This window comes from Vidua chalybeata, chromosome 32, assembly GCF_026979565.1.
Source record: "Vidua chalybeata isolate OUT-0048 chromosome 32, bVidCha1 merged haplotype, whole genome shotgun sequence".
NCBI lineage: Eukaryota > Metazoa > Chordata > Aves > Passeriformes > Viduidae > Vidua > Vidua chalybeata.
Window position 1 is genome coordinate 426,295 of NC_071561.1, and position 22,935 is coordinate 449,229.

Sequence of the window (22,935 nt, forward strand, 5' to 3'; positions counted from 1 at the left end):
GGATGAACTGGGGGGAACTGGGATGGACTGGGAGCACTGGGATGAACTGGGATGAACTGGGAGCACTGGGATGAACTGGGGGGAACTGGGATGAACTGGGATGAACTGGGATGAACTGGGAGCACTGGGATGGACTGGGAGCACTGGGATGAACTGGGGGGAACTGGGATGAACTGGGAGCACTGGGATGAACTGGGGGGAACTGGGATGAACTGGGAGCACTGGGATGAACTGGGATGAACTGGGAGCAGCCCCCCTCTCTCTCTCACAGGGTTTTTATTGCTGGGGGGGTTCGGGGGGGTCCCGGCGCGGCCCCCGCGGGGGGAGGGGTCCAGGGTCACCTTTGGGGGGAGGGGGGACACACGGGGGAGGGGGGGGGGGTCCCGGTGTCACACGGGGGGGGAAGACAAGGGGGGGGGTCCAGTGTCACAGGGGGGGGTCCCGGTGTCACGGGGGGGTTCCAGTGTCACGTTGTCACACGGGGGGGCGGGGCACGGGGGGGGTGTCACAGCTTCAATTTCACAGTTCGGGGGGGGGCACAAGGGCGGGGATCCCCGGGGGGGGGGGTCAGGGGGTCCCGGGGGGGGGGGTCAGGGGTCCCGGGGGGGTCAGGGGTCCCCGGGGGGGGTCAGGGGTCCCGGGGGGGTCAGGGGGTCCCGGGGGGGGTCAGGGGCTCTCGGGGGGGGTCAGGGGTCCCGGGGGGGTCAGGGGTCCCGGGGGGGTCAGGGGGTCCCGGGGGGGGTCAGGGGCTCTCGGGGGGGGTCAGGGGTCCCGGGGGGGTCAGGGGGTCCCGGGGGGGGTCAGGGGCTCTCGGGGGTCCCCGGGGGTCGCAGCAGCCTCGTGACCCGGCTCAGCCGCTCGTTGGCGTCGTCCTGGCCCTGCCGGAGCCGCCGCAGCTCGGCCCGGAGCCGCTGCTGCGCCGCGTGGCCCTGCCGGGGACCCCCGTGAGACCCCCGGGACACCCGAGACCCCCATTTCCCCCCCCAGTTCCCTCCCATTTCCCCCCCAGTTCCCTCCCAGTCCCTCCCAGTCCCCTCCCAGTTCCTCCCAGTTCCCTCCCAGTTCCCTCCCAGACCTTCCCAGTCCCCCCCGTCCCCCCCAGTTTCCCCCCAGTCCCTCCCAGTCCCCTCCCAGTGCCCCCCAGTCCCCTCCCAGTCCCTCCCAGTCCCTCCCAGTGCCCCCCAGTGCCCCCCACCTCCTGCAGATCGTCCTGCAGCCGCTTCAGCGCCGCCTCGAGCTGCGCCACCTTCTCCGAGAGCCTCTGGGACCTGCGGGGGGGGGGCACGGGAGGGGGTGGGACCCTCATGGGGACCCCCCCGACCCCCCCCGACCCCCCAAATCCCTCCAAATCCCCTCCCCTCCCCCTCCATACTCATCCTCGGGCGCTGCCGGGCTCGGGCTGGGCTGGGGGAGCTCCCGGAGCTGCTGCCCTGGGTGGGGAATTTGGGGGGGGAGTCCCGAATTTGGGGGGGGTCTCAGCACCCCCAGCCCCCCCCAAAATCCCTTCAGTCCCTTTGATCCCCCCAATCAATCTCGCAAAGCCCCAAATCCCGCCCCAAATCCCCCTCAAACTCCCCCCGAAGCCCCCCCCAAAGCCTCCCAAAACCCCCCCAAATCCCACCCAAATTCTCCCAGACCCCCCCAAAACCCCTCACCCCCCCGGGTGATGGCCTCCAGGCCACCCCAAATCCCCCCCAAAGCCCCTCAAACCCCTCCGAAGCCCCCCCAAACTCCCCCAAATCTCCCTAAACGCCCCCAAATCCCCCCCAAGCCCCCCACAGACCCCCCCCCCAAGCCCCTCACCCCCCCGGGCGATGGCCTCCGGGACCCTCTAAACCCCTCCAGATCCCCCTTAAGTCCCCCCAACCCCCCCCAAACCCATTCAAATCTCCCCCAGAACTCCCCCAAATCCTCCCCAAGCCCCCCCCAGACCCCCCCAGCCCCTCACCCCCCCGGGCGATGGCCTCCAGGACCCCGCTGCAGGCCGTGGCCAGGCAGGCGATGATGTCCCACTCGTCCTCCTGGGGGTCCCCAGACCCCGACAGCACTGGGGGGGGGGGGGGGGGACAACACTGGGGGACCCCTCCGGGGGGAGGGGAGGACAGGGACACCCCCGGGGGGGGTGGGAGACAGCCCCAGGGGGCAATTCGGGTGACAGGGGACAGCCCCAGGGGGGTTGGGGACATCCGAGGGGGTTTGGGGACATTCCAGGGGATTTAGGGACACCCCAAAGGGGGTTTGGGGACATTCCAGGGGCGTTGGGGACATCCCAAGGGATTTAGGGACACCCTGAGGGGGTTGGGGACACCTCAAGGGGATTTAGGGACACCCCAAGGGGAGTTTGGGGGACACCTCAAGGGGGTTTGGGGACACCCTGAGGGGGTTGGGGACATCCCAGGGGAGGGGATGGAGGGAGGGGGGGACACGAGGGGACAAAGAGGGGGAAATGAGGGGACAGGGGGTGACAAAGGGGGGGGACACGGGGGGGCAAAAATGGGACAAAGGGGGGACACGGGGGGACTTGGGGGGGACACGGGGGGACACGGGGGGGTCGGAGCACTCACGCCTGCCCAGGGAATGTCGCAGGGAGGGGCCCAAGGCGGGGCCGGGCTCGGGGGGGGCCTCAGGAGCAGCGGGATCCGGGGGGGGACCCTGGGGACACCGACACGGGGTGGGGTGGGGGGGTCAGAGAGATGGGGGGGACACGAGGGGATATTGGGGGACATTTGGGGACATTTGGGGACACGGGGGGGGGGCTCACCGGGTCGCCGGCCGGGGGGGGGCCGTGGTGTGGCAGCAGCAGGTCCGGAGTGGGGGCAGCCAGGGGGGACCTGGAGCGTCGCGGGGGGGGGGTGACAATTCTGGGGGTCCCCAGGGGGATTTGGGGGTCCCAAGGGGAAGATTTGGGGGTCCCGTGGGGATTTGGGGGTTCCCAGGGGAGATTTGGGGGTCCCGTGGGGATTTGGGGGTTCCCAGGGGAGATTTGGGGGTCCCGGGGGAGATTTGGGGGGTCCCAAGGGGAAGATTTGGGGGTTCCCGTGGGGATTTGGGGGTCCCGGGGGGATTTGGGGGTTCCCGGGGGGGATTTGGGGGTCCCGTGGGTATTTGGGGGTCCCGTGGGGATTTGTGGGTTTCCAGGGGAGATTTGGGGGGTCCCAGGGGGGGATTTGGGGGTCCCGGGGGGATTTGGGGGTTCCCGTGGGGGGGATTTGGGGGTCCCGGGGGTATTTGGGGGCTCCCCGGAGATTCGGGGTGTGCTCCCCGTGTCCGGGCTCACTCACGGGCTGGGGTCGCCCCCGCTGGGTTTTTTGGGGCTCCTCGGGCTGGGGGGGCCGGGGGGGCAGGGGGTGCTCTCCTCATGCAGCGCCTGCAGGAGTTCGGGGGGCTGCCCCCCCGGGCCCCCCCCGTCGCTGTCCCCCCCCGAGTCGCTGCTGGTGTCCCCGATGTCCCCGCGGGGGTCCCCAGGGCCGGGGTCCCCCCCCGAGCCCCGGCCCTGCTCCAGCGAGCGGGCGTAGAGCTCCGAGAAACTCCTGGGGGGGTCGGGGGGGGACACTGAGGAGGGGGACACTGAGGGGGGGGGGGGGGCCGGTCCCACCCGTGTCCCCACAAATCCCCCAAATCCCTCTGGAACCCAGCGCCCCCTTTGCCCCCCCGTGACCCCCAGACCCCCCAAATTCCCCCTCGACCCCCCCAACTTCCCCCGTGACCACCCCAGACCCCCCAAACCCCCCTACTCCCCCCCCCAAATTCCCCCCTACTCCCCCCAATCCCTCCAAATTCTCCCTACTTCCCCCAAACCCCTCCTGTTTCCCCCATCCCCAACCCCCCCCGAGCCCCCCATAACCCCCAAACCCCTCAGACCCCGCAAATTCCCCCTCCTTCCCCCCAAACCCCCCAAAATTCCCCCCCAAACCCCTCCCGATCCCCCAAATTCCCCCCAAACCCCCCCAAATTCCCACCCCAAACCCCTCCAGACCCCCCCCCAAATTCCCCCCAAATCTCCCCCCAGATTCCCCCCCCCAGCCCCCGCTCACCGCCGGGGCCGCCCGTCGCGGTCGGGGGGCAGCAGGGTCAGGGGTCCCGAGGGTCTCCGCAGCAGCGCCCGCAGCTTGCGGGGGTCGCCCCGGGGCAGGGGGCAGCGCCCCACGCGCAGCAGCCGCGCCCCCGGGCGCAGCCCCGCGGTCTCGGCGAACGAGAAGCGCGTCACGGCCGTCACGACCCCCGAGGGGTCCACGCGGAACCCGCGGCGACCCCCGGCCCCCCGCGGCAGCGCCAGCTCCTGCGCCTCGCAGCCGCGGGTCACGGCCTGGGGAGGGGGCACGGGTGAGGGGCAGTGAGAGACCCCCGTGGAGACCCCCCAGAGCCCCTCGTGTCACGGGAGAGGGGCAGTGAGAGACCCCCATGGAGACCCCCATGGAGACCCCACAGAGCCCCCCCAGTCACGGGTGAGGGGCAGTGAGACCCCCCCCATGGAGACCCCCAGAGCCCCCCGTGTCACCGTCTGAGGGGGGGGACAAGGCTCAGGGGACCCCCACCCCCCGCGACCACCCCGGGGGAGGGCTCACCCCACGGGTCACTGCCCAAATCCCCCCCAAACCCCCCCCAGGGCCTCCAAAACTGCCCCCAAAATCCCCCAAATCCCCCCAAAGGCTCTCAATCCCCCAGGCGATGGCCTCCAGGACCCCCAAACCCTCCCAGCCCCCTCAAACCCCCCAAAACCTTCCCAGCCCCTTCAAATCTCCCCCAAATCCTCCCCAATCCCACCAAAACTCGCAAATCCCCCCCAAATCTCCCCAAAACCCTCTCAGCCCCCCCAAATCCTCCCCAAAACCCCTCCGAAGCCCGCAAATCCCCCCCAAATCCTCCCCAAACCCCCCCCAAAACTCGCAAATCCCCCCCAAATCCTCCTCAAAACCCGCAAATCCCCCCCAAATCCTCCCCAAATCTCGCAAGTCCCCCTCAAATCCTCCCCAAAAACCTCCTAGCCCCCCCCAAATCCCCCCCAAACCCCCCTCCGAAGCCCGCAAATCCCCCCTAAATCCTCCCCAAAACCCCTCCAAAACCCTCAAATCCCCCCCAAAACCCGCAAATCCCCCTCAAATTCTCCCCAAACCCCCCCAAAACCCGCATATTGCCCCCAAAACTCGCAAGTCCCCCCCAAATCCTCCCCAAAACCCCTCTAAAACCCGCATATTCCCCCCAAATCCTCCCCAAACCCCCCCTAAATCCCCCCCCCGAAGCCCCCCAGCGCCGCCCCCAGCCCCTCACCTGCAGCCTGGCCACCACCTGCGGGGCGGCGCCGCGGGGCAAGCGCAGCCCGAGCCACTCGCCCGCGCCGTGGAAGATCTCCAGGCGCCCCTCGGAGAAGCCCCAGCCCAGCACGTCCCGGCAGGCGCAGCTGAACAGCGTCCCGCCGCCCGTGGCCACCTCCGCCGGCGCGGTGGCGACCGTGCCCGCCTGCCCGGGGGGCTCCCCCGCGTGGCCCCCGGCGTTTTGGGGGATCCCCCCGGGCTCGGGCGCTCGATCCTGGGGGGGTTTCGCCCCACACGCAGCAGCCGCCCCCCCGCAACGATTGGCGACCGCCCCGGCCGGCGCGGCGACCACCACGAGCCTCTCGGCGGCCACCCCGAGCAGGCACGGCAGCTCGGCCCCCCCGGGACCCCCCCGCTCGGCGCGGGCCCCCCAAACCAACGCCCCCGCCACCGCCCCGGGCGGGGAAGCCGCCGAGGCGGAGCCCCCCCGGAGGAGCCCCCCGAGCGTGGGGAGCCCCCGGGGGGGCGCGGGCAGCGGGGCCCCCCCGGCGTGGGCGCGCAGCAGCTCCTGCAGGTACTGGCGGCGGGTGCGCGCTGCCATGGCCCCCAGGCGCCCCCCCCGCGCCGCCGCGTTCTCGCCGTTGATGGCCTTGGCCAGCAGGAAGGGGCGCAGCCCCGAGCCCCCCAAAAACCGCTGCCCCTCCGCCAGAGCCGGCCCGAATGGGGGGGTGTCCTCCGGCCGCACCACGGCCACGCTGGGGGGGGGGGAAATGGGGGGGAAAGGGGGGGGGGGTTAAGAGACCCCGAAATCTCTGGGAGACTCCCAGGAAGCAGCAAGAGACCCCCCCCCAGGGTTGGGGGGGACACCCCAGGAATGCTGAGGACCCCCAGTGTTGGGGAGACCCCCCCAGGAATGCTGAGACCCCCAGGAATGCTGACACCCCCATGGTTGGGGAGACCCCCCCCCCCCAGGAATGCTGAGACCCCCAGGGTTGGGGGAGACCCCCCCAGGAATGCTGAGACACCCCATGGTTGGGGAGACCCCCCCCCCAGGAATGCTGAGACCCCCCCCAGGGTTGGGGACACCCCCCCCCAGGAATGCTGAGACCCCCCCAGGAATGCTGAGACACCCCATGGTTGGGGAGACCCCCCCCCCCCCCAGGAATGCTGAGACCCCCCCCCAGGGTTGGGGACACCCCCCCCCAGGAATGCTGAGACCCCCCCAGGAATGCTGAGACCCCAGTGTTGGGGAGACCCCCCCCCAGGAATGCTGAGAGCCCCAGAGAAGCCCGGGAAGACCCCAAGAGTCTCTGCAAGTGCCCCCCCCCCCCAGATCCCCCATGTTCCTGCAAGCCCCCCCAGCCCGAGGGCCGCGTGTCACCCCAAAAATCCAGGAGAGATCCCCCGCAAAGACCCCCAAAGACCCCAGGAAAAGCTCCCCCAGCCCTTCAGGAGCCATCGGGGACCCCCAGACAGCCCCGGCTGAGCCCCCCCCTCCCCAGCCCTTTTAGGAGGTTTTGGGGACCCCCCAACCCCCCAGCCCAGAGCTCCCAGCCCCTCGGAGAGCTCCAGACCCCCTTGAGGACCCCTGGGACCCCCGACCCCTGTCTGAGCCTTTTGGGGACCCCCCCCATCCCTTCAGGAGCCATCGGGGACCCCCAGAACTCCTCATGTGAGCCCCCCCCCCCCCCCCCCGTTTGAGACCCCCGGGGCCCTCCAGATCCCCCCGGGGACCCCCAGAACCCCTCGTGTGAGCCCCCCCACCCCTGTTAGAGACCCCCCCCCTCCCGGGGACCCCCGCCCCACCTGTAGGTGGTTTTGGGGGTGCAGGGCTCGTGCACGCGCACCACGATGAACACGTGCTGGAAGTGGCTGCGGAGGGCGCGGGGGGAGAAGGGGCGCGCCCCCGGCTCCTGGAACACGATTGTCACGATATCGTTGCCGATATGGCGCTTCCGCAGCAGCTACGGGGGGAGCGGGAGAGCGGTCAGAGCCCCCAAAATTGGTTCGGGGTGGGGGGGGGGGGGTTCCAGAGCCCCAAACTGTAACGGGTGGGTTCAGAGCCCCAGAACTGTCACGTGGAGGGGGGGGGTCAGAGGGGATCAGAGCCCCCAAAATTGGCCCGGAGGGGGGTGGTCAAGAGCCCCAAAACTGTCACAGGGGAGTTCAGAGGGAGGTCAGAGCCCGCAAAATTGTCGGGGGGTCCCCAGAGAGGGATCAGAGCCCCCAGAATTGGCCGAGGTGGTCCAGAGCCCCCAAAACTGTCACGGGGAGGTTCAGAGGGGATCAGAGCCCCCAGAACTGTCACGGGGGGGTTCAGAGGGGATCAGAGCCCCCAAAACTGTCACGGGGAGGTTCAGAGGGGATCAGAGCCCCCAAAACTGTCACGGGGGGGTTCAGAGGGGATCAGAGCCCCCAGAACTGTCACGGGGGGGTTCAGAGGGGATCAGAGCCCCCAGAACTGTCACGGGGGGGTTCAGAGGGGATCAGAGCCCCCAGAACTGTCACGGGGGGGTCTCCAGAGGGACCCCCAGCTCCCACGACCTCCCTGAGCTCCTGCTGGGGGTGAGGAGCAGCACTGGGGGGGACCCCAGACCCTACGGACCCCCATCACCCTCTGTGACCTCGTGACCTCTCTGTGACCCTCCCACGACCCTGGGACCCCCCCCCAGGACCCCCCCCCCGGTACCTGCTGGGGGTTGCGGGGGGTGAAGGGCAGCATGGTGCTGACGTGGAACATCACCTCGTAGCCGTGGTACGTGGTGTACAGCGAGTGTGTGCCCGTGGAGTCGGCTGGGGGGGCACGGCCTGAGCCCCCACCCCAATTGGGAGCCCCCTCCCCACTGGGGAGCCCCCACCCCGCTGGGGAGCCCCCTCTCCGTGGCTCTATGTCCCTTTGTCCCCCATCCCAGTCCCCGTGTACCTGTGTCCCCCCCCTGTCCCCATGTCCCTGCTGTGTCCTCATGTCTCCTCGATGTCCTCGTGTCTCCTCCATGTCCCCCCGTGTCCCCGTGTCCCCATATCCCCATGTCCCCCCGTGTCCCGGTGTCCCCATGTCCCCCCATGTCCCCCCGTGTCCGCATGTCCCCCCGTGTCCCGGTGTCCCCATGTCCCCCATGTCCCCCCGTGTCCCCATGTCCCCATGTCCCCCCGTGTCCCCATGTCCCCCCATGTCCCCCCGTGTCCCGGTGTCTGCCCGTGTCCCGGTGTCCCCCCGTGTCCCCGTGTCCCCCGTGTCCCGGTGTCCCCCCGGTGTCCCCCCGTGTCCCGGTGTCCCCATGTCCCCCCATGTCCCCCCGTGTCCCCATGTCCCCCCATGTCCCCCCGTGTCCCGGTGTCCCCCGTGTCCCGGTGTCCCCCCGTGTCCCCGTGTCCCCCCGTGTCCCGGTGTCCCCCCGTGTCCCCCCGTGTCCCGGTGTCCCCCCGTGTCCCGGTGTCCCCCGTGTCCCCGTGTCCCCCCGCTGTCCCGGTGTCCCCCCGGTGTCCCGGTGTCCCCGCGGTGTCCCGGTGTCCCCCCGTGTCCCGGTGTCCCCCCGTGTCCCCGTGTCCCCCCGTGTCCCGGTGTCCCCCCGGTGTCCCCCCGTGTCCCGGTGTCCCCCCGTGTCCCGGTGGCCCCGCGCTCACTGCGGGTGTCCAGCTGTGCCCGGTAGCCGCCGAAGCCGCGCAGCCTCACGCGGGTGCCCAGCAGGGCCAGGAACTGCTCGAAGGCGGGCCCGGGCCCCTCGTTGTTGTACATCTCCTCCTCGGAGCCCTGCCCCGCCCGGCAGTACAGCACCCCCACCTTGCGCTGCCGGCTCACCTGGGGGGCGCGGGGGGGGCACGGGGACCTCGCATGGGGGTCCCCATCCCACCACAGCCCATCCCAGGATCCCGTTATCCCAGTATCCCATTGATCCCAGTAGCCCAGTATCCCATCCCATCCCAGGATCCTGTTATCCCAGTATCCCATCCCAGGATCCTATTGATCCCATTATCCCAGTATCCCATTGATCCCAGTATCCCATCCCATTATTCCAGTATCCCATTGATCCCAGGATCCCAGTGTCCCATCCCATCCCAGGATCACATTATCCCAGTATCCCATTATCCCAGTATTCCATTCCATCCCATCCCATCCCATCCCATGGATCCCATTGACCCCATTATCCCAGTATCCCATTATCCCATTCCACCCCATCCCATGGATCCCACTATCCCAGTATCCCATGGATCCCATCCCAGTATCCCATGGATCCCAGCACCCCATTCCATCCTAATCCCACTGTTCCCATATCTCATCCCATCCCATGGATCCCATCCCATTATCCCATTATCCCATTATCCCAATATCTCATCCCATCCCATCCCATGGATCCCAACCCACCCCAATCCCATTTCCATCCCAATCCCATTTCCATCCCACCCCACCGATCCCCCCCCCTCTCCCCCGCTCCCCAGCCCCCCCCCTCACCCCCTGCTCGTCCAGTTTGAGGAGGGTCTCCTGCACGGCGGGGGAGGGGGCGAGGCGCAGCCCCCCCACGGCCAGCCCGGGCAGCAGCAGCTCCAGCAGCTTCCGGGGGGGCGCCCCCCGTGCCCCGGGGGGGCGGCAGCCGGGGGGCAGCGCCTCCTCCAGCACCGACCCCCGCAGCGTCCGCAGCTGGGGAGGGGTCAGTATTTTGGGGAGGGGGGGGGGGTATTCATGGTACCCCCACCCTGAGCACCCCGCTGGGGGCGGGGGGGTCCCTGTGGGGCTTTTTTTCTGATTTCACCTCTCCTTAACCCCCAGCCCCGCCGACCCCTGACTCGCCCCCCACCGCCCCCCACTCCCGGGACCCCCAACGCCCTGATTGCCCCCCCGCCCCGGGGGTTCCTGCCCCCCCCCCCCGGCCCCCCCGCTCACCTGGCAGGTGCGCAGGATGATCCTGTGCAGCACCTGCGGCCGCGCCCCCTCCTTCTCCTCCCGCCGCAGGGACACGGCCACGGGCCCCAGCCGGGGGTCCTCGCCCAGCAGGTTGTGGTGCTCTGTGGTGGGGGGGGGGGGGGATCGGAGGGGGTCGGGATCCCCAGAACGCCTCCAGACCCCCCCAAACCCCCGAGAGCCCCCCCCCCCCCCCCCCGCCTCTGGGCGTTCTCACGACAGCTTCCCATGCTCTGGGTGGGTGGGTGGGGGGGTCAGGCGGAGTCGGGACCCTCATAGCTCCCCCCAAACGCCCCCTCCCCACCTGTCCCTTGCGGTATCAGTTGTGTGCCCCCCCTCCCGAGCCCCCTGCCCCCCAAGCTCACCTTTCCCGTAGAAGTACTTGCGGTAATACTCGGCGCCCTCATCGCTGTGCTCGATGGGGTGGGGGGGCCGCGCCCCCGCCGGGGGCTCCTCCAGCACCGCCACGGCCGCATTCGGGAGCTGCCCCGGCCCGGGGGGGCCCCGGGGGGACCCCAGCCCCGGCTCCTGCTCCCCGCCCGTCTCGCAGCAGAAGCGGGGGCAGCTCAGCACCAGCGCCTCGGGGCCGGGGGCGCCGCGGGGGGACCCGGGGGGCTCCTCGGGCTCCAGGTGAGCGGCCGAAGCCCCCGAGATGAGGCCGGGGGGGCCCGGGGGGGGCTCGGTGGGATCGAAGAGGATGCTTTGAACGTCGTAATGGGCGAGGAGGGGGCTCCAGGGCGGGCGGGGGAAGAAATCGGGGTCCCCCTCGCCCGCCGCCAGCCCCAGCAGCAGCAGAGGGTCGCGGAAGCGGGGGGACGTGGGGCTGCCCCCCCCCGCCGCCTCCTCGTGGCTTTGGGTGCGGCTGCGGGGGGACACCCCCGCCGGGGACCCCCCCCCGTCCTCCGGGGGCCTCCCCAGGGCCGCCTCGCTGCTGCTGCGCTGCCGGGGGGGGGCGGCTCCCCCCGGGGAGGGGGGCGGAGAGGGGACCCCCCCAGCCGCCACGGGGGGGGCGGGGGAGGTGGGCGGCCGGGCCAAGGGGCCCCGCATTTTGCGGAGGAAGAGGTCATCGGACTGCATGCCCCCCCCCCCCAAAAAAAAAACCCGAGAATCTCTAGGACCCCTCAATCACACCCCGAGACCCCCAAGGGCCCCTCTGAGACCCTTCGGGACCCCCCCCAGGGACTCCCCAAGACCCCCGGGATCCTCAGGGAACCCCCAGGGTTCCCCCCGGGGGTCTCCGCTCCCCCCGGTTGTAGCGGGGATCCCGCAGGCAGCGATTTGTCAATGGGAGCGTGGGAACGGGCCCCGCGCCCCGATTGGCTGCCCGCGAATTCCCGCGTGCGGGAGGCCCCGCCCCTTTTCCCACGCGCCCCTCTCCGGCTCGGCTCAATGGGGGGGGGGACCCGGGGGGGGCTCCGGCCGCGGCGATCGCTGGGGGTGGGGGCGGCACCGCTGACACCTGGGGGGGGGGGGACACGGGGGTCAGGGGGGGGCTCCTCATCCCTCCGTGTCCCTCTGTCCCTCCGTGTCCGTCCCTCCATCCCCACACACCCCCAGACCCCCTCCCCACCTCCCCCCACCCCCCCCGACCCGGACCCCAAAACGCTGCTTGGGGGGGGGGGGGGGGAGGCACCTGGGACCCCCCCCGGACACGCGGCTCCCTCCTTGGCCTGGCTCCCGGCCTGGACCCGCGCTGTCCCCAGCAGCCCCGGGGGTCCGGGGGGCTCCGGGGGGGGGGTCGGGGGGGGGGGTCCGGGGGGTGTCCGGGGGGAAGTTGTGGGCCCGGGGGATGTTCTGGGGGGGGCCCGGACGTGCCGCCGCCAGCGGTTTCCTGCCATCCAGGAAGTGTCGGCGGCCGACGGCCCCCAAAATGCTGCCCCCCAAGAGCTCCCCACAGCCCCCCCGCGCTGACCCTCACCACCCGGGGGTCCCCCTCACCTCCAGAGACCCCCCCCAACCCCCCCCCCCGCCCCACCGAGCCCCCGCTCCTGACCTTGCCCCGGCGTGAACTCGGGCGTCCGGCCCCCCCCAACTTCCCTTCTCCGGCTGCAGGACCCGGCGTCCGGCCCCCCCCGCCCCCCCAAGAAGGAAGCGGCGTCCGCCCCCCCCCCCCACAAATCCCCCAGACCGTCCTGGCCCCCCCAGACCCCTCCCCATCTGTTTAAACCCCGTTAATCGAAGGGGGGGGCAGGATGGGTGACCCCCCCCCCGGTACAGGTGGCTCAGGGCGGGCAGGGATTGGGGGAGGGGGCGAGGGGCGGGGGGGGCTCCCGCAGGTCCCCAAATCTCCTGGGACCCCCCCCCCCCACCATGAAAAGTGGCGGCCCTGGGGAAAGGCCTCACATGAGGGTCGCGGGGGGGGTCGGGGGGGTCACCCGGGGATGGGGGGGGTGCGGGAGATTTGGGGTTAGGGTGACAGGAGACCCTCGGGGGGGTCACCCGGGGGGTGAGACCCTTCCCCTGGGGACCCCCCACCCCATAAAAACCCCCCTCCCCCCCCTCACCAATTCCTACCTACGGCCCCTCCTGTCACTGTCACCGTCCTGGGGGGGGGGTTCAGGGTGTCACCCCCAGCCGGGGGTCCCGGCTGTCCGTGTGGGGGGGGGGGGGTGCGGGGGGGTTGGGGGGGGTCCCAGCCGTGCCGGACCCCCCGTTCCGAGCGGCTGCGGCGGCTCCCGGCGGCCGCGCCCCCCCCCCGCCCCCGCCCTTCCCTTCTCTTCTCTTCTGCCGCTTCCTCCCAGCGCCGGGGGGGGGCGGGGGGGCTCAAAGGGCCCCTCGGACCCCCCCCACCAGCTCCCTGCACCCCCGTCCCCATTTTAGGGCTCAGGTGTTTGTGTGCCCCCCCCCCCCCCTTTCCCGTGTCCTCCTCCCCCCGCCCCCCCCCCCCCCCCGCGGTCTGAGCGTGGCGGGAAAACCAAAAAGAAAAAAAAAACAAAAAAAAACCAAAAAAAACCAACAACAACAAAAAGGCGAGTTTGGAACCGTTAGGGGCTTTATTTATTTATTAATTTGTTAATTTATTAATTTCTCCTTCTCGCCGCCCAAACCGACAGAGCTCCTCCAGAAACGGCCGAAAGCGAGGGGGGTCACCCCCAAATGTCACCGCGGGGGTGTCAAACCCCCCCCCAAAACACCCCTCCCCGTGTTTAGGGCAGCCTGCCCAGCCCCCTCCCCAGCCCCAGGGCCCCCAGCCCCCCTCCGTTCTGGGGCAGCAGCCCCCCCCCCCCCAGCCCCCCCATGTGGGGCTGGACCCCCCAAAATATCCCAGTGACCCCCCCCCATTATGGGGCTGGACCCCCCCCCCCAGTTTTGGGGCCCCCCCACTCACATCCCACCGTGGGGGGGGGGGTCTCACCTGCCTCACCCTCAGAGCGCCCCCCCCCCCTCCCCAGCCTTCAAGGGGGGGTCCGCGGGGGGGTGGGGGTGGGGCAGGCGCTGCCGGGACCCCCACCCAGGGGGGGCGATGGGGGGGGGCTGCCGGGCGGGACCCCTGACCCTGCAGGGCAGCCCCCCGGGGCTGGGGGGAGGAGGAGGAGGCTCAGGGGGGGGGTCCTGGCATCACCCCCAGCCCCATCGGTGCCCCCCCCACAGGCCGTGCGCCCCCCCCAGGCCCCCCCCGGGACCCCCCCCACACCCACCGAGCGCAGCCAGTCCCGGTCAGCGGCCGTGAGGATGCCCCGGAGCTCTGGGGGGGGACACGAGAGGGGGTTTAGGGTGGGGGGGGGGGGGTCTCAAGGCCCGGGGGGAGGGGTCCCAAAACCCGGGGGGAAGGGGGGGGGGTCCCGGTGCTGCTCACCCCCAGCCCCGGTGGTGGTGTCCAGGTGTGGCAGCAGCTCCTGGGGACAGGTGACATCAGGTGGGTGGTGGGAGGGGGGGGGTCTCTGTGCCGGGGGGGGGGGTCTCAGGGCGCCCCACACTCACCGAGAGTTGGTTGAAGCCGCAGAGTTGAGGGGGGGTTGCGCTCGGCCACCGCAGCACCGAGAGCTGCAGACCCCCCCCGGGGGGGCTGTGCGGGGTCAGAGGTCAGGGGTGCGGTGGGGGGGGGGACGACACACGAAGAGACCCCCAAACCCCCCCCACCCCCAGCCCCCCAAAACCCCTCCCATCGCCCCCCCCCCCACCTCAGACTCACCCGGGGGTCCCGTCCCGCTCCTGGGGGCTGCGGGGGGGCAGCAGCGCCGCCGCCCCCCCCTCGGGGTCCCGCTCGGGGTCCCGGTCCAGGCGCGCGTGCAGCCGGAACGTCACGGCCTTGACGGCCCCGAAAAACGCGGCCACGAGCCCGCAGTAGAGAGCGGCCACGGCGGGGGAGGGGGGCAGCGCCTGCACACCGGGGGGGGGGGGGGGGGGGGGTCAGCACCCCGTCAAAACCCCCGGAGACCCCTTAAAAACACCCATAAAGGCTCCCCAGAGACCCCCTCTGAAGACCCCCACAGTTCCCCCTAAAGCGCCCCCCAAAATGTCCCCATAATGACCCTCTAAAGACTCCCTAAAGACCCCTCTAAAGTCCTCCTAAAGACACCCAAAGACCCCCTAAAGACCCCCCTAAAAACCCTCATAAGTCTCCCCAGAGACCCCCCTAAAGACCCCCTAAAGACCCCTCGAAAGTTCCCCCTAAAGATCCCCATAGACCCCCGCCCCAAAGACCCCCTAACGAGCCCCCCAAAAACACTCTGTCCCCATAAAGACCCCTTTAAAGACCCCCTAAAGACCCCTCTAACCACCCCCAAAGACCCCTCTAAACACCCCCAAAGACTCCCTGAAGACCCCCCCTTAAAGACCCTCTGAAGTCCCCCCCATATTCCCCCTAAAAGCCCCCCAAAGACCCCCAACCCCCCCATCTCCACACAACGCCTCAGGGCAGCCCGAGGACCCCCGGAGCCCCGCCCGGAGCCCCCCAGCCCGGTCCCGGTGCACCGAGTAGAGGCCGAGCGGCAGCCCGAGCAGGAAGAGCCACACGTAGAGCCGCACGCAGTTGGCGAAGGCGCCCAGCTGAGGCTCCAGGAAGCAGCCGCCGGTCAGCGAGGCCCACACGCCCTGCCGGAGCACCTGCAGCACCGCCGCCCCCGCCATGGCGGCGCCGAGACCCCCCCCCCCCCCCCACCCCCCAAACCCTCCCCGGGACCCCCGAACCCCCCGCCCGGTCGCGGCGCCGCTTCCGGGTGCGCGCGAGAATGACGTCACAACGGCGGGGAGGACACGCCCCTTCCCGCCGGACACGCCCTCCCCGTTACCCCCGCCCGCTCGTGGGGGTAAGCCACGCCCCTTTCCGTGGGTGGGCGTGGCCACGCCCGCCGTGCCCCCCGCGCGGAGGGCGCCCCCCAGCGGCGCGCCCCGGCCTTGGGGACCCCGCGGCGGAACGGGGAATTGGGGGGGGGGGGCACACACGGGACCCCCTCCCCAGGCCGGTATCCGGGCCCGGGCCCGCCCCGCCGCCCCTCCGGGCTCCGCTGACGGTGTTCCGTGAGGCCCCCGGGGCAGCAGCGCCTCCCGCAGCCCGGTGCGGGGGTCCCGGGGGGGCGCGCGGGGCTCAGGGCCGCTCCCCCTCCCCGCGCCGGCCTCTCGTCCGGTCCCCCCCCCCCCCCCCCACACACACACCCACCCACGGCGTCCGGTGCCCCCGGCCCGCCCCGTCCGGCGCTGGTTCCTTTTCCTTTGTCCCGGTGACAATGTCCCGGCTCCGCCTTCCCGGGGCCGCCTCAGCCAGCGCGGGGATCCGCCGGACCCCCGGGAGCCCAGAGCGGCCGGGCCGCCCCCTGCCCCCCCCCGGGGACGCCGCCGGACGCCGCTTCCTCCCCCCTCCGGGCCGCGGGGGCTCCGGCGGGACCAGGCGGGGACGGGACGGGGCGCGGGGGGCCCCGGGGGACGGGACGGGGAGGAGGGGACCGGGGACGGGGAGGGAGGGGACCGGGGCGGGGGGCGGGGGGACTCCGCGGCCCGCAGGGGGTTGTGGCGGCCGGGGAGGGGGCGCGGGGACCCCCGGGGAGCTGCAGGGACCCATTGGAGCCACGGGGATCGCGGGGATCCCCAGGGACCTGCCGAGACTCTGAGGAGCAACAGGGACCACAGGGACCCCCGGGGACCCGTAGGGACCCCCAGGAACCACTGAGACCCCCGGGGATCCATCGGGACCCCCAGGGACCCATCGGGACCCCCAGGACAGTTCAGGTCCCCGCAGGGACCCCCGGCAGCTGAAGGCACCAATACGGGACCTATAGGAGCTCTAAGGGAGCTCCGGAAGGTGTGGGGCACCCCAGGGCACCCATAGGCACCCCCTGACCCCCAAACCCCCCCCCGGGGGCTGCACTGGGACCCCCAGAGCTGTCGGACCTTACAGGCAGCACCTGCAGGGCTCAGGTGACCCCAGTGACCCCCAGGACATAAAGGGACCCCATGGGGTCCCCCGGGCACCCATAGACCCCTCCCCGGGCACCCATAGACCCCCCCCCCCCCGGGCACCCCCAGGGCCACCGAGGAACCCCCGAGCAGCTACAGGACCCCCCCAGCCCCCCACAGGACCCCCAAGCGCCCCCCCCCAGCGCCATCGCTGGGGGCCGGGGCTGGGGGGGGGAGCACCCCATGGAGTGGGGCCGGGCATCCCCCTCCCCATCCCCCCCGGCGGGGTCCCACTCCCCGTCGCCCCCCCTTTCCCCATCGCCCCCCCTTTCCCCCCTCTTCCCACAGGGCTCCCGCTCCCCTTTCCCCCCCTCCCCCAGGGGGTCCCGCTCCCCTTCCCCATCCCCCGCGGGGTCCCGCTCTCCCTCCCCGCCATCCCCGGGGGGGTCCCGCTCTCCCTCCCCGCCATCCCCGGGGGGCTCCCGCTCCCCATCGCCGCCGGGGGTTTGGGAACCGGCCCGGGCGGCCTTCGGGGAGCTGCGGCTGGAGGAGGTGATCGGGGCCGGGGGCTTCGGCCGCGTCTTCCGGGGCACGTGGCGGGGCCAGGTGGTGGCGGTGAAGGCGGCGCGGGGGGACGCGGGGGCGGCGGGGGCGGCCAGCCTGCGGCGGGAGGCGCGGCTCTACGCCCGCCTGCGGCACCCCAACGTGGTGGCGCTGCGGGCCGTGTGCCTGGAGCCCCCCCACCTGTGCCTGGTGATGGAGTTCGCGGCGGGGGGGCCGCTGTCCAGGGCGCTGGCCGGCCGCAGGGTCCCCCCCGCCGTCCTGCTGGACTGGGCGCGCCAGGTGGCGCGGGGGATGCGGTACCTGCACGCCGGGACCCCCGTGCCCCTCATCCACCGCGACCTCAAGTCCAGCAACGGTGAGACTGGGGAGGGGGCTGGTCCTAAACGGGGAGGTCTTCGAGGAGGGGGGGTTGCAGAGGTTGGGGGTGGTAGGGTGGGGGGGGCACTCACCGGGGTCCCCCAGGGTGGGGGATCACAGATATTGGGGTCCCTAGAATGGGGAATCCCAGATATTGGGGTTCCCAGCATCACCAAGGGTGGAGAATCCCAGATATTGGAGTCCCTAGAGTGGAGAATCCCAGATATTGGGGTCCCTAAGGGTGGGGAATCCCAGATACTGGGGTCAACAGTGTCCCCAGGGGTGGAGAATCCCTGATATTTGGGTCCTCAGAGTGGGAAATCCCAGATATTGGGGTCCCCAAGGGTGGAGAATCCCAGACATTGGGGTCCCTAGAGTGGGGAATCCCAGATATTGGGGTCCCCAGTGTCCCCAGGGGTGGAGAATCCCAGATATTGGGGTCCCTAAGGTAGGGAATCCCAGATATTGGGGTCCCCAGCGTCCCCAAGGGTGGAGAATCCCTGATATTGGGGTCCCCAGTGTCCCCAGGGCGGGGGTCCTGGCTGTCCCCAGCGGGATGCGAAGGTTTCCAGGGGGGAGGAGACCCCAGCTGTTGGGGGGGGGGGGGGTCGCTGTCTGGGGGGGGTCGCTGAGCCCCTGCCCTCGCAGTGCTGCTGGCACAGCCCGTGGTGGGGGACGACGTGAGCGGGAAAACGCTGAAAATCACGGATTTCGGGCTGGCCCGCGAGTGGCAGCGCACCACCAAGATGAGCGCGGCCGGCACCTACGCCTGGATGGCCCCCGAGGTCATCCGGGCATCCACCTTCTCCAAGGGCAGCGACGTCTGGAGGTGGGGAAGGGTCCTGGGGGTCCCGGCGGGGAGGGAGCTCCGGGCCGGGGTGGAGTTTGGGGTGCCCAAACCCCCGCGGGGGGGGATTTGGGGGTTCCCCGGTCGTTGCGGGGTCACGGGAGCTGCAGGTCTGGGAGGTGCCCGGGTGCCTCACGGGGCGCCTGGAGAGTTGCGGGGTGGTTTTGGGGGATGTGAGCGGGGGTCTGACCCCCCTCTCCTCGTACCCCCCCCCAAAGTTACGGGGTGCTGCTGTGGGAGCTGCTGACCGGGGAGGTGCCGTACCGGGGCATCGACGGGCTGGCCGTGGCCTACGGCGTGGCCGTGAACAAACTGACCCTGCCCATCCCGTCCACCTGCCCCCCGCCCTTCGCCCAGCTCATGGCAGGTACGGGGGGGCCGGGGGCGAGCAGAGGGGTTCGGGGGGGTTGTGGCGGATATTGGGGCGCTCAGGAGGTTGGGGGTGCCCAGGGGAGGGGGGTCGGGGGGTACCTGGAGGCCTGTGGGATGTGGGGGTTCCCCAGGAGCCCCCCCCCACCCAGAGCCCCGGTTTCCCCCCGCAGCCTGCTGGGAGCAGGACCCCCACCGGCGGCCGGGCTTCGGGACCATCCTGCGGCGGCTGGGGGGGCTGGAGCCGGGGGGGCTGGGGCCCCCCGAGTCCTTCCACTCCCTGCAGGAGTCCTGGCGCCGCGAGATCCAGGGGCTCTTCGACGAGCTGAGGGCGCGGGAGAAGGTGGGACCCCCACCCCCACAAACTCCTGGGACACCCCCCTGAGCACCTGGGACCCCCCCGAAATACCTGGGACACTGTCCTGAGCACCTGGGACCCCCCCAAACACTTGAGACCACCCCCCCAAACTCCTCGGACCCCCCTGAAACACCTGGGACACCCCAGCATGAGGACCTAGAACCCTTCCTCAACAGCTAGGACCCCCCCCCCAAACACCTGGGCCCCCCCAAATACTTGGGACACTGCCCTGAGCACCTGGGACCCCTCCCCAACAACTGGGACCCCTCCCCAAACACCTGGGACCCCTCCCCAAACACCTGACCCCCAACTCTCGGGGTACTCCCTAAAACCCCTGACCCTCCCCAACCCTTGGCACCACCCCCAAAACCCAGGACCACCCCAGGCACACCCCCAGACCCCCTTGGACCCCTTCAACAACTGGGGGAACCATCCCAGGACACCCAAGACCCCCCCAGAACCCCTGTGGGACCCCCAGACTCCTCCCCGGTGGCCCCGCCCTGCCCTGCTGGCACTCCTTGACTGTGACCCCGCTGACCACCGTGACCCCCAAGACCCCCTTGGCGCCGAGCCCCCCCGAGCCCCCCGGTGTCGCGCTGTGCCCGCAGGAGCTGCGCAGCCGGGAGGAGGCCGTGGCCAGGGCCTCGCGGGCCCAGCGCTCCCAGGCCGAGGCCCTGCGGCAGCGCGAGGCCGCCGTGGCCCGCAGGGAGCTGGAGGTGCTGGAGCGGGAGCTCAGCCTCATGCTCAGGGGACCCCCCCGGCCCCCCCCGGCCCCCAAGAGACGCCGACCCCCCTTTCGGAGGCCGCGGAAGCCCGCCGACCTCATTGGCATGCCCCAGGGTGGGGAATGGGGCTGGGGGCTTCGGGGAGGAGGGGGGGGATGGGGAGGATTTGATGGCGCCCGGGTTTTGGGGGGTGTGGGGGGAGCAGGGGGTGATTTAGGTTTTGGGGGGATGTGGGGGGTTCTGGGGGGGTCTTGGGGGTGCTGAGAGAACCAGGGGGCTTGGGGAGCTTTGGGGGGACCCCCAAAGTCCCCAACACCATCCTCGGGGAATTTGGGGGTGGTGTTGGGTTGGGGGGGTCCAGGGGATTTGGGGACGTCCTGGGGGAGCAGAAGGTGTTGGGGACTTTGGGGGTCCAGGGGATTTGGGGGTGCTGAGGGAGCCAGGGGGCTGGGAGCGCTCTGGGGATTTTTGGGGTGCTGGAGGGTGTGCGGGTGCCCACTGGGGGTTTTGGGGGGGTTCTTGGGGCTCTCCTGACCCCGGCGCTCCCCCCCTGCCCAGATTTCAAGCACCGCCTGACGGTCCAGGCGTCACCCGGGGGGGACCCCCGGAGCCACGACCCCGAGGATGGGCCGGGGGAATCCCCCCCCTTCCCCCGCCTGCGCGCCATCCAGCGTGAGTGACGTCATCCCCGGGGGGCGGTGACATCACACCGCCGGTGACACCCCCGGTGACACCGAGCCCCCCCCCCCCCCCCCCCGCCCCGCTCTGTGTCCCCAGTGGAGCCCGAGGATGAGGAGGAGCCGCCGCGGGGCCGCGGGGGCCGGGCCAGTGCCCCCAATGGCAGGTGTGTGCCCCACCGCCCCCCGTGGGGGGGTCGGGGGGGGGTCGGGGGGGTCCCAGCGCCCCCTCCCCAGACACCCGAACCCCCCTGGCCACTGGGGTGTCCCCCGCAGGCGGCGCCTGCGCCCGGACGAGACCACCTGGTACCTGGACACGGAGGAGCTGAGCCCGGGGGACGCGTCCCCCAACGGTGCGTGTGGCCGCGCTCGGGGCTCGGGGGTCCCGTCCCGCTGTCCCCCTCCCCACGCTGACCCCGTCGTGTCCCGCAGGCGAGGCCGGGCCCCCCGAGGCCGAGGAGGGCCGGGGGTCTCGGGGAGGGACCCCCCGGCTGCTGCGGCGGGCGCTGCTGAAGGGCTCGGCCCTGCTGGCGTCCCTGGGGCTGGGCCGCGACCTGGCCCCCCCCGAGTCCCCCCGCAGCCCCCCGCCCTCCCCCGGCCTCCTGCGCCTGTCCCCGCGCCGCTGGGAGCGCACCCTGGGCTCCCCAGAGTCACCCGGGACCCCCGAGACCGGTCGTGCCTGGACCCCCGGGACCCCTGAGCCGAGCCAAGCCCGGAGCCCCGGATCCCCCGATCCCAGCGGAGTCCGGACCCCCGGGACCCCCAGGACCCCTGAGCCAAGCCGAGCACGGACCCCCGGATCCCCTGATCCCAGCGGAATCCGGACCCCCGGCACCCCCGGGACCCCCGGGACCCCCGAGCAGGGGCGAGCCCGGATCCCCGGGTCGCCAGATCCGAGTGGGATCCGGACCCCCGGGACCCCCGGGACCCCCAGGAGCCCCGGGACCCCCGAGCAGAGGCCAGCCCGGACCCCCAGGACCCTGGAGCTGAATTGGTCCTGGACCCCCGAGCAAGGGGGAGCCAGGACCCCCGGGACCCCCGAGCAGGGCCGTGCCCGGACCCCCGGGACCCTCGAGCTGGGTCAGCCCCGGACCCCCGGGACCCCCGGGACCCCTGAGCCACGTCGTGCCCGGACCCCCGGGACCCCCGAGCTGGGGCTGCAGCCGTCCCCCCGGGGGGCCCGGAGACCCCGAGAGCTGAGCCCGGCTGGGACCCCCGAGTGGGGTGAGTGGGACTGGGGGGGGTGGGGGTCTGGGGGACAGATTGGGGGGGGGGTTGGGGGCAGTTGTGGGGGGTCGTGGGGCATTTCTGGGACTCTGGTGGGGTTCAGGGGGCCGTGGGGGCACTGTCGGGGGGTTCTGGGGGGTCGCGGGGCAGTTTTGGGGTTCGGGGGGGATCGCACCGCCCCCAGCCCCGCCTTTCCCCGCAGGCCCCGCCCGGCCCCGCCCCTCCCCGCTCCGCCCCCGCATCGACCCCTGGAGCTTCGTGTCCGCGGGGCCGCGCCGGGCCCCGCCCCCCGCCGAGCCCCGCCCCCGAGACCCCTTCACCGACCAATGAGAGCGCTCGCCACGCCTTGGACCCGCCCCCCGCCACCCTCCGGCGACCAATGAGCGGCCGCGAAGGACGGACTGACAGCAGCAAGCTCCGCCCGGATCTCAGGCCACGCCCCACCGGGCTGTGATTGACAGCTGAGGAAGCGGAAGCCCCGCCCGCGCTGGCGCGCCATTGGTCAAAGCAAAGGGCATTACAGAAGCCCCGCCCCCTCCTGGGCGGGGCCACACGGCAGGAAATCACGCCCCCCTCCTGGGGCAAACCAGGAAGCTCCGCCCTGATTGGTGGGCGCGCTGAGGCCCCGCCCTCTTCGCGGAAGCCCCGCCCCCGGGCGGTCCCGACACTGGACGGGGGTCCCGGGAGCTTTGGGGGGCGACTGTGACCAAATAAAACTCCCGAGACCCCAAAACTGCCGGGGACGCCTCGTCCTGCCTTGGGGGGGGTCCAGAGTGGGGGGGGGCGTGTGTTTGGGGGTCCCACCCCCCTCGGAGGGGGGCTCTGGGGTTGGGGGGGTCCCATTCGCCCCCCACAGCCCATCCTGGGGATCCCAGCGTTTTGTGGGGGGTCCTTTCCACCTTGGGGGGGGGGGTCCCAGCGTTTGGGGGATCCCATCTCCTCGCCCACCCAGTGCGGGGTTTTTGGGGTTTTGGGGGGGGGATTCCGGGGTTTGGGGGGGGGGGCTCCATCTCCCCGCGGTGGGGTCCCAGGAGTTTGGGGGATCCCCGTTTCCATGTTGGGGGGGGTGTCTCAGGCGTTCCAGAGGGCCGCAGCCCCCCAAGGGTGGTCTCAGGAGTTTGGGGGAGCCCCAGCACCCCCCCCGTACCCCACCCTGGGGGGGCTCCAGGCATCCAGGGAATTCCCACCCCCCCCACCACGGCACAAATCCCAAGAGTTTTGGGGGTCCCACCCCTCCCGTCCCGCCGTGCCCGACGCTGGAACCGGCCTGGCCATCCGGGCTCCTCCCCTCCCCCACCCCCCGCCCCCTCCCCCCCCCCCCAATTCCTG

General features: G+C 71.8%; 3 protein-coding genes across 3 annotated transcripts; 1 reads left to right on the forward strand and 2 right to left on the reverse strand.

Moving 5' to 3' along the window:
• Window positions 1–729: 729 nt before the first annotated feature.
• On the reverse strand, window positions 730–11,226 carry SIPA1 (signal-induced proliferation-associated 1). Its single transcript, XM_053967976.1, has 15 exons — window positions 10,515–11,226; window positions 10,132–10,253; window positions 9,703–9,888; window positions 8,877–9,051; window positions 7,942–8,045; window positions 7,059–7,216; window positions 5,269–6,007; window positions 4,035–4,306; window positions 3,282–3,530; window positions 2,762–2,831; window positions 2,565–2,652; window positions 1,949–2,047; window positions 1,373–1,430; window positions 1,196–1,268; window positions 730–929 (listed from the first exon to the last, which is right to left on the reverse strand). The coding sequence occupies exons 1-15, from the start codon at window positions 11,224–11,226 to the stop codon at window positions 801–803; spliced, it is 3,234 nt and encodes a 1,077-aa protein (XP_053823951.1). The 3' UTR covers window positions 730–800.
• A 1,894-nt stretch (window positions 11,227–13,120) lies between these two features.
• LOC128802011 (pecanex-like protein 3) lies at window positions 13,121–15,257 on the reverse strand. The gene is made up of 5 exons (XM_053968218.1): window positions 15,064–15,257; window positions 14,282–14,469; window positions 14,071–14,155; window positions 13,946–13,985; window positions 13,121–13,834 (listed from the first exon to the last, which is right to left on the reverse strand). The coding sequence occupies exons 1-5, from the start codon at window positions 15,217–15,219 to the stop codon at window positions 13,545–13,547; spliced, it is 759 nt and encodes a 252-aa protein (XP_053824193.1). The 5' UTR covers window positions 15,220–15,257; the 3' UTR covers window positions 13,121–13,544.
• A 1,390-nt stretch (window positions 15,258–16,647) lies between these two features.
• Window positions 16,648–22,329, forward strand: MAP3K11 (mitogen-activated protein kinase kinase kinase 11). The gene is made up of 10 exons (XM_053968209.1): window positions 16,648–17,401; window positions 18,052–18,232; window positions 18,469–18,617; window positions 18,793–18,962; window positions 19,586–19,817; window positions 20,261–20,374; window positions 20,480–20,546; window positions 20,656–20,732; window positions 20,812–21,603; window positions 21,809–22,329. Exons 1-10 carry the CDS (start codon window positions 16,726–16,728, stop codon window positions 21,934–21,936), a joined length of 2,586 nt encoding a protein of 861 aa, XP_053824184.1. The 5' UTR covers window positions 16,648–16,725; the 3' UTR covers window positions 21,937–22,329.
• The last annotated feature ends 606 nt before the right edge of the window (window positions 22,330–22,935 follow it).

Coding starts and splice junctions, on each gene's coding strand:
- MAP3K11 (XM_053968209.1), top strand. CDS start 16,726: ATGGAGTGGGGCCGGGCATCCCCCTCCCCATCCCCCCCGGCGGGGTCC. Junction 18,963..19,585: donor AGCTGAGGGCGCGGGAGAAG/GTGGGACCCCCA, acceptor CTGTGCCCGCAG/GAGCTGCGCAGCCGGGAGGA. Junction 21,604..21,808: donor GGCTGGGACCCCCGAGTGGG/GTGAGTGGGACT, acceptor CTTTCCCCGCAG/GCCCCGCCCGGCCCCGCCCC.
- LOC128802011 (XM_053968218.1), bottom strand. CDS start 15,219: ATGGCGGGGGCGGCGGTGCTGCAGGTGCTCCGGCAGGGCGTGTGGGCC. Junction 14,470..15,063: donor TGCCGCTCGGCCTCTACTCG/GTGCACCGGGAC, acceptor CCCGGTGTGCAG/GCGCTGCCCCCCTCCCCCGC. Junction 13,835..13,945: donor CACCACCACCGGGGCTGGGG/GTGAGCAGCACC, acceptor GTCCCCCCCCAG/AGCTCCGGGGCATCCTCACG.
- SIPA1 (XM_053967976.1), bottom strand. CDS start 11,226: ATGCAGTCCGATGACCTCTTCCTCCGCAAAATGCGGGGCCCCTTGGCC. Junction 2,832..3,281: donor AGCGGGGGCGACCCCAGCCC/GTGAGTGAGCCC, acceptor GCGACGCTCCAG/GTCCCCCCTGGCTGCCCCCA. Junction 1,269..1,372: donor CCGGCAGCGCCCGAGGATGA/GTATGGAGGGGG, acceptor CCCCCCCCGCAG/GTCCCAGAGGCTCTCGGAGA.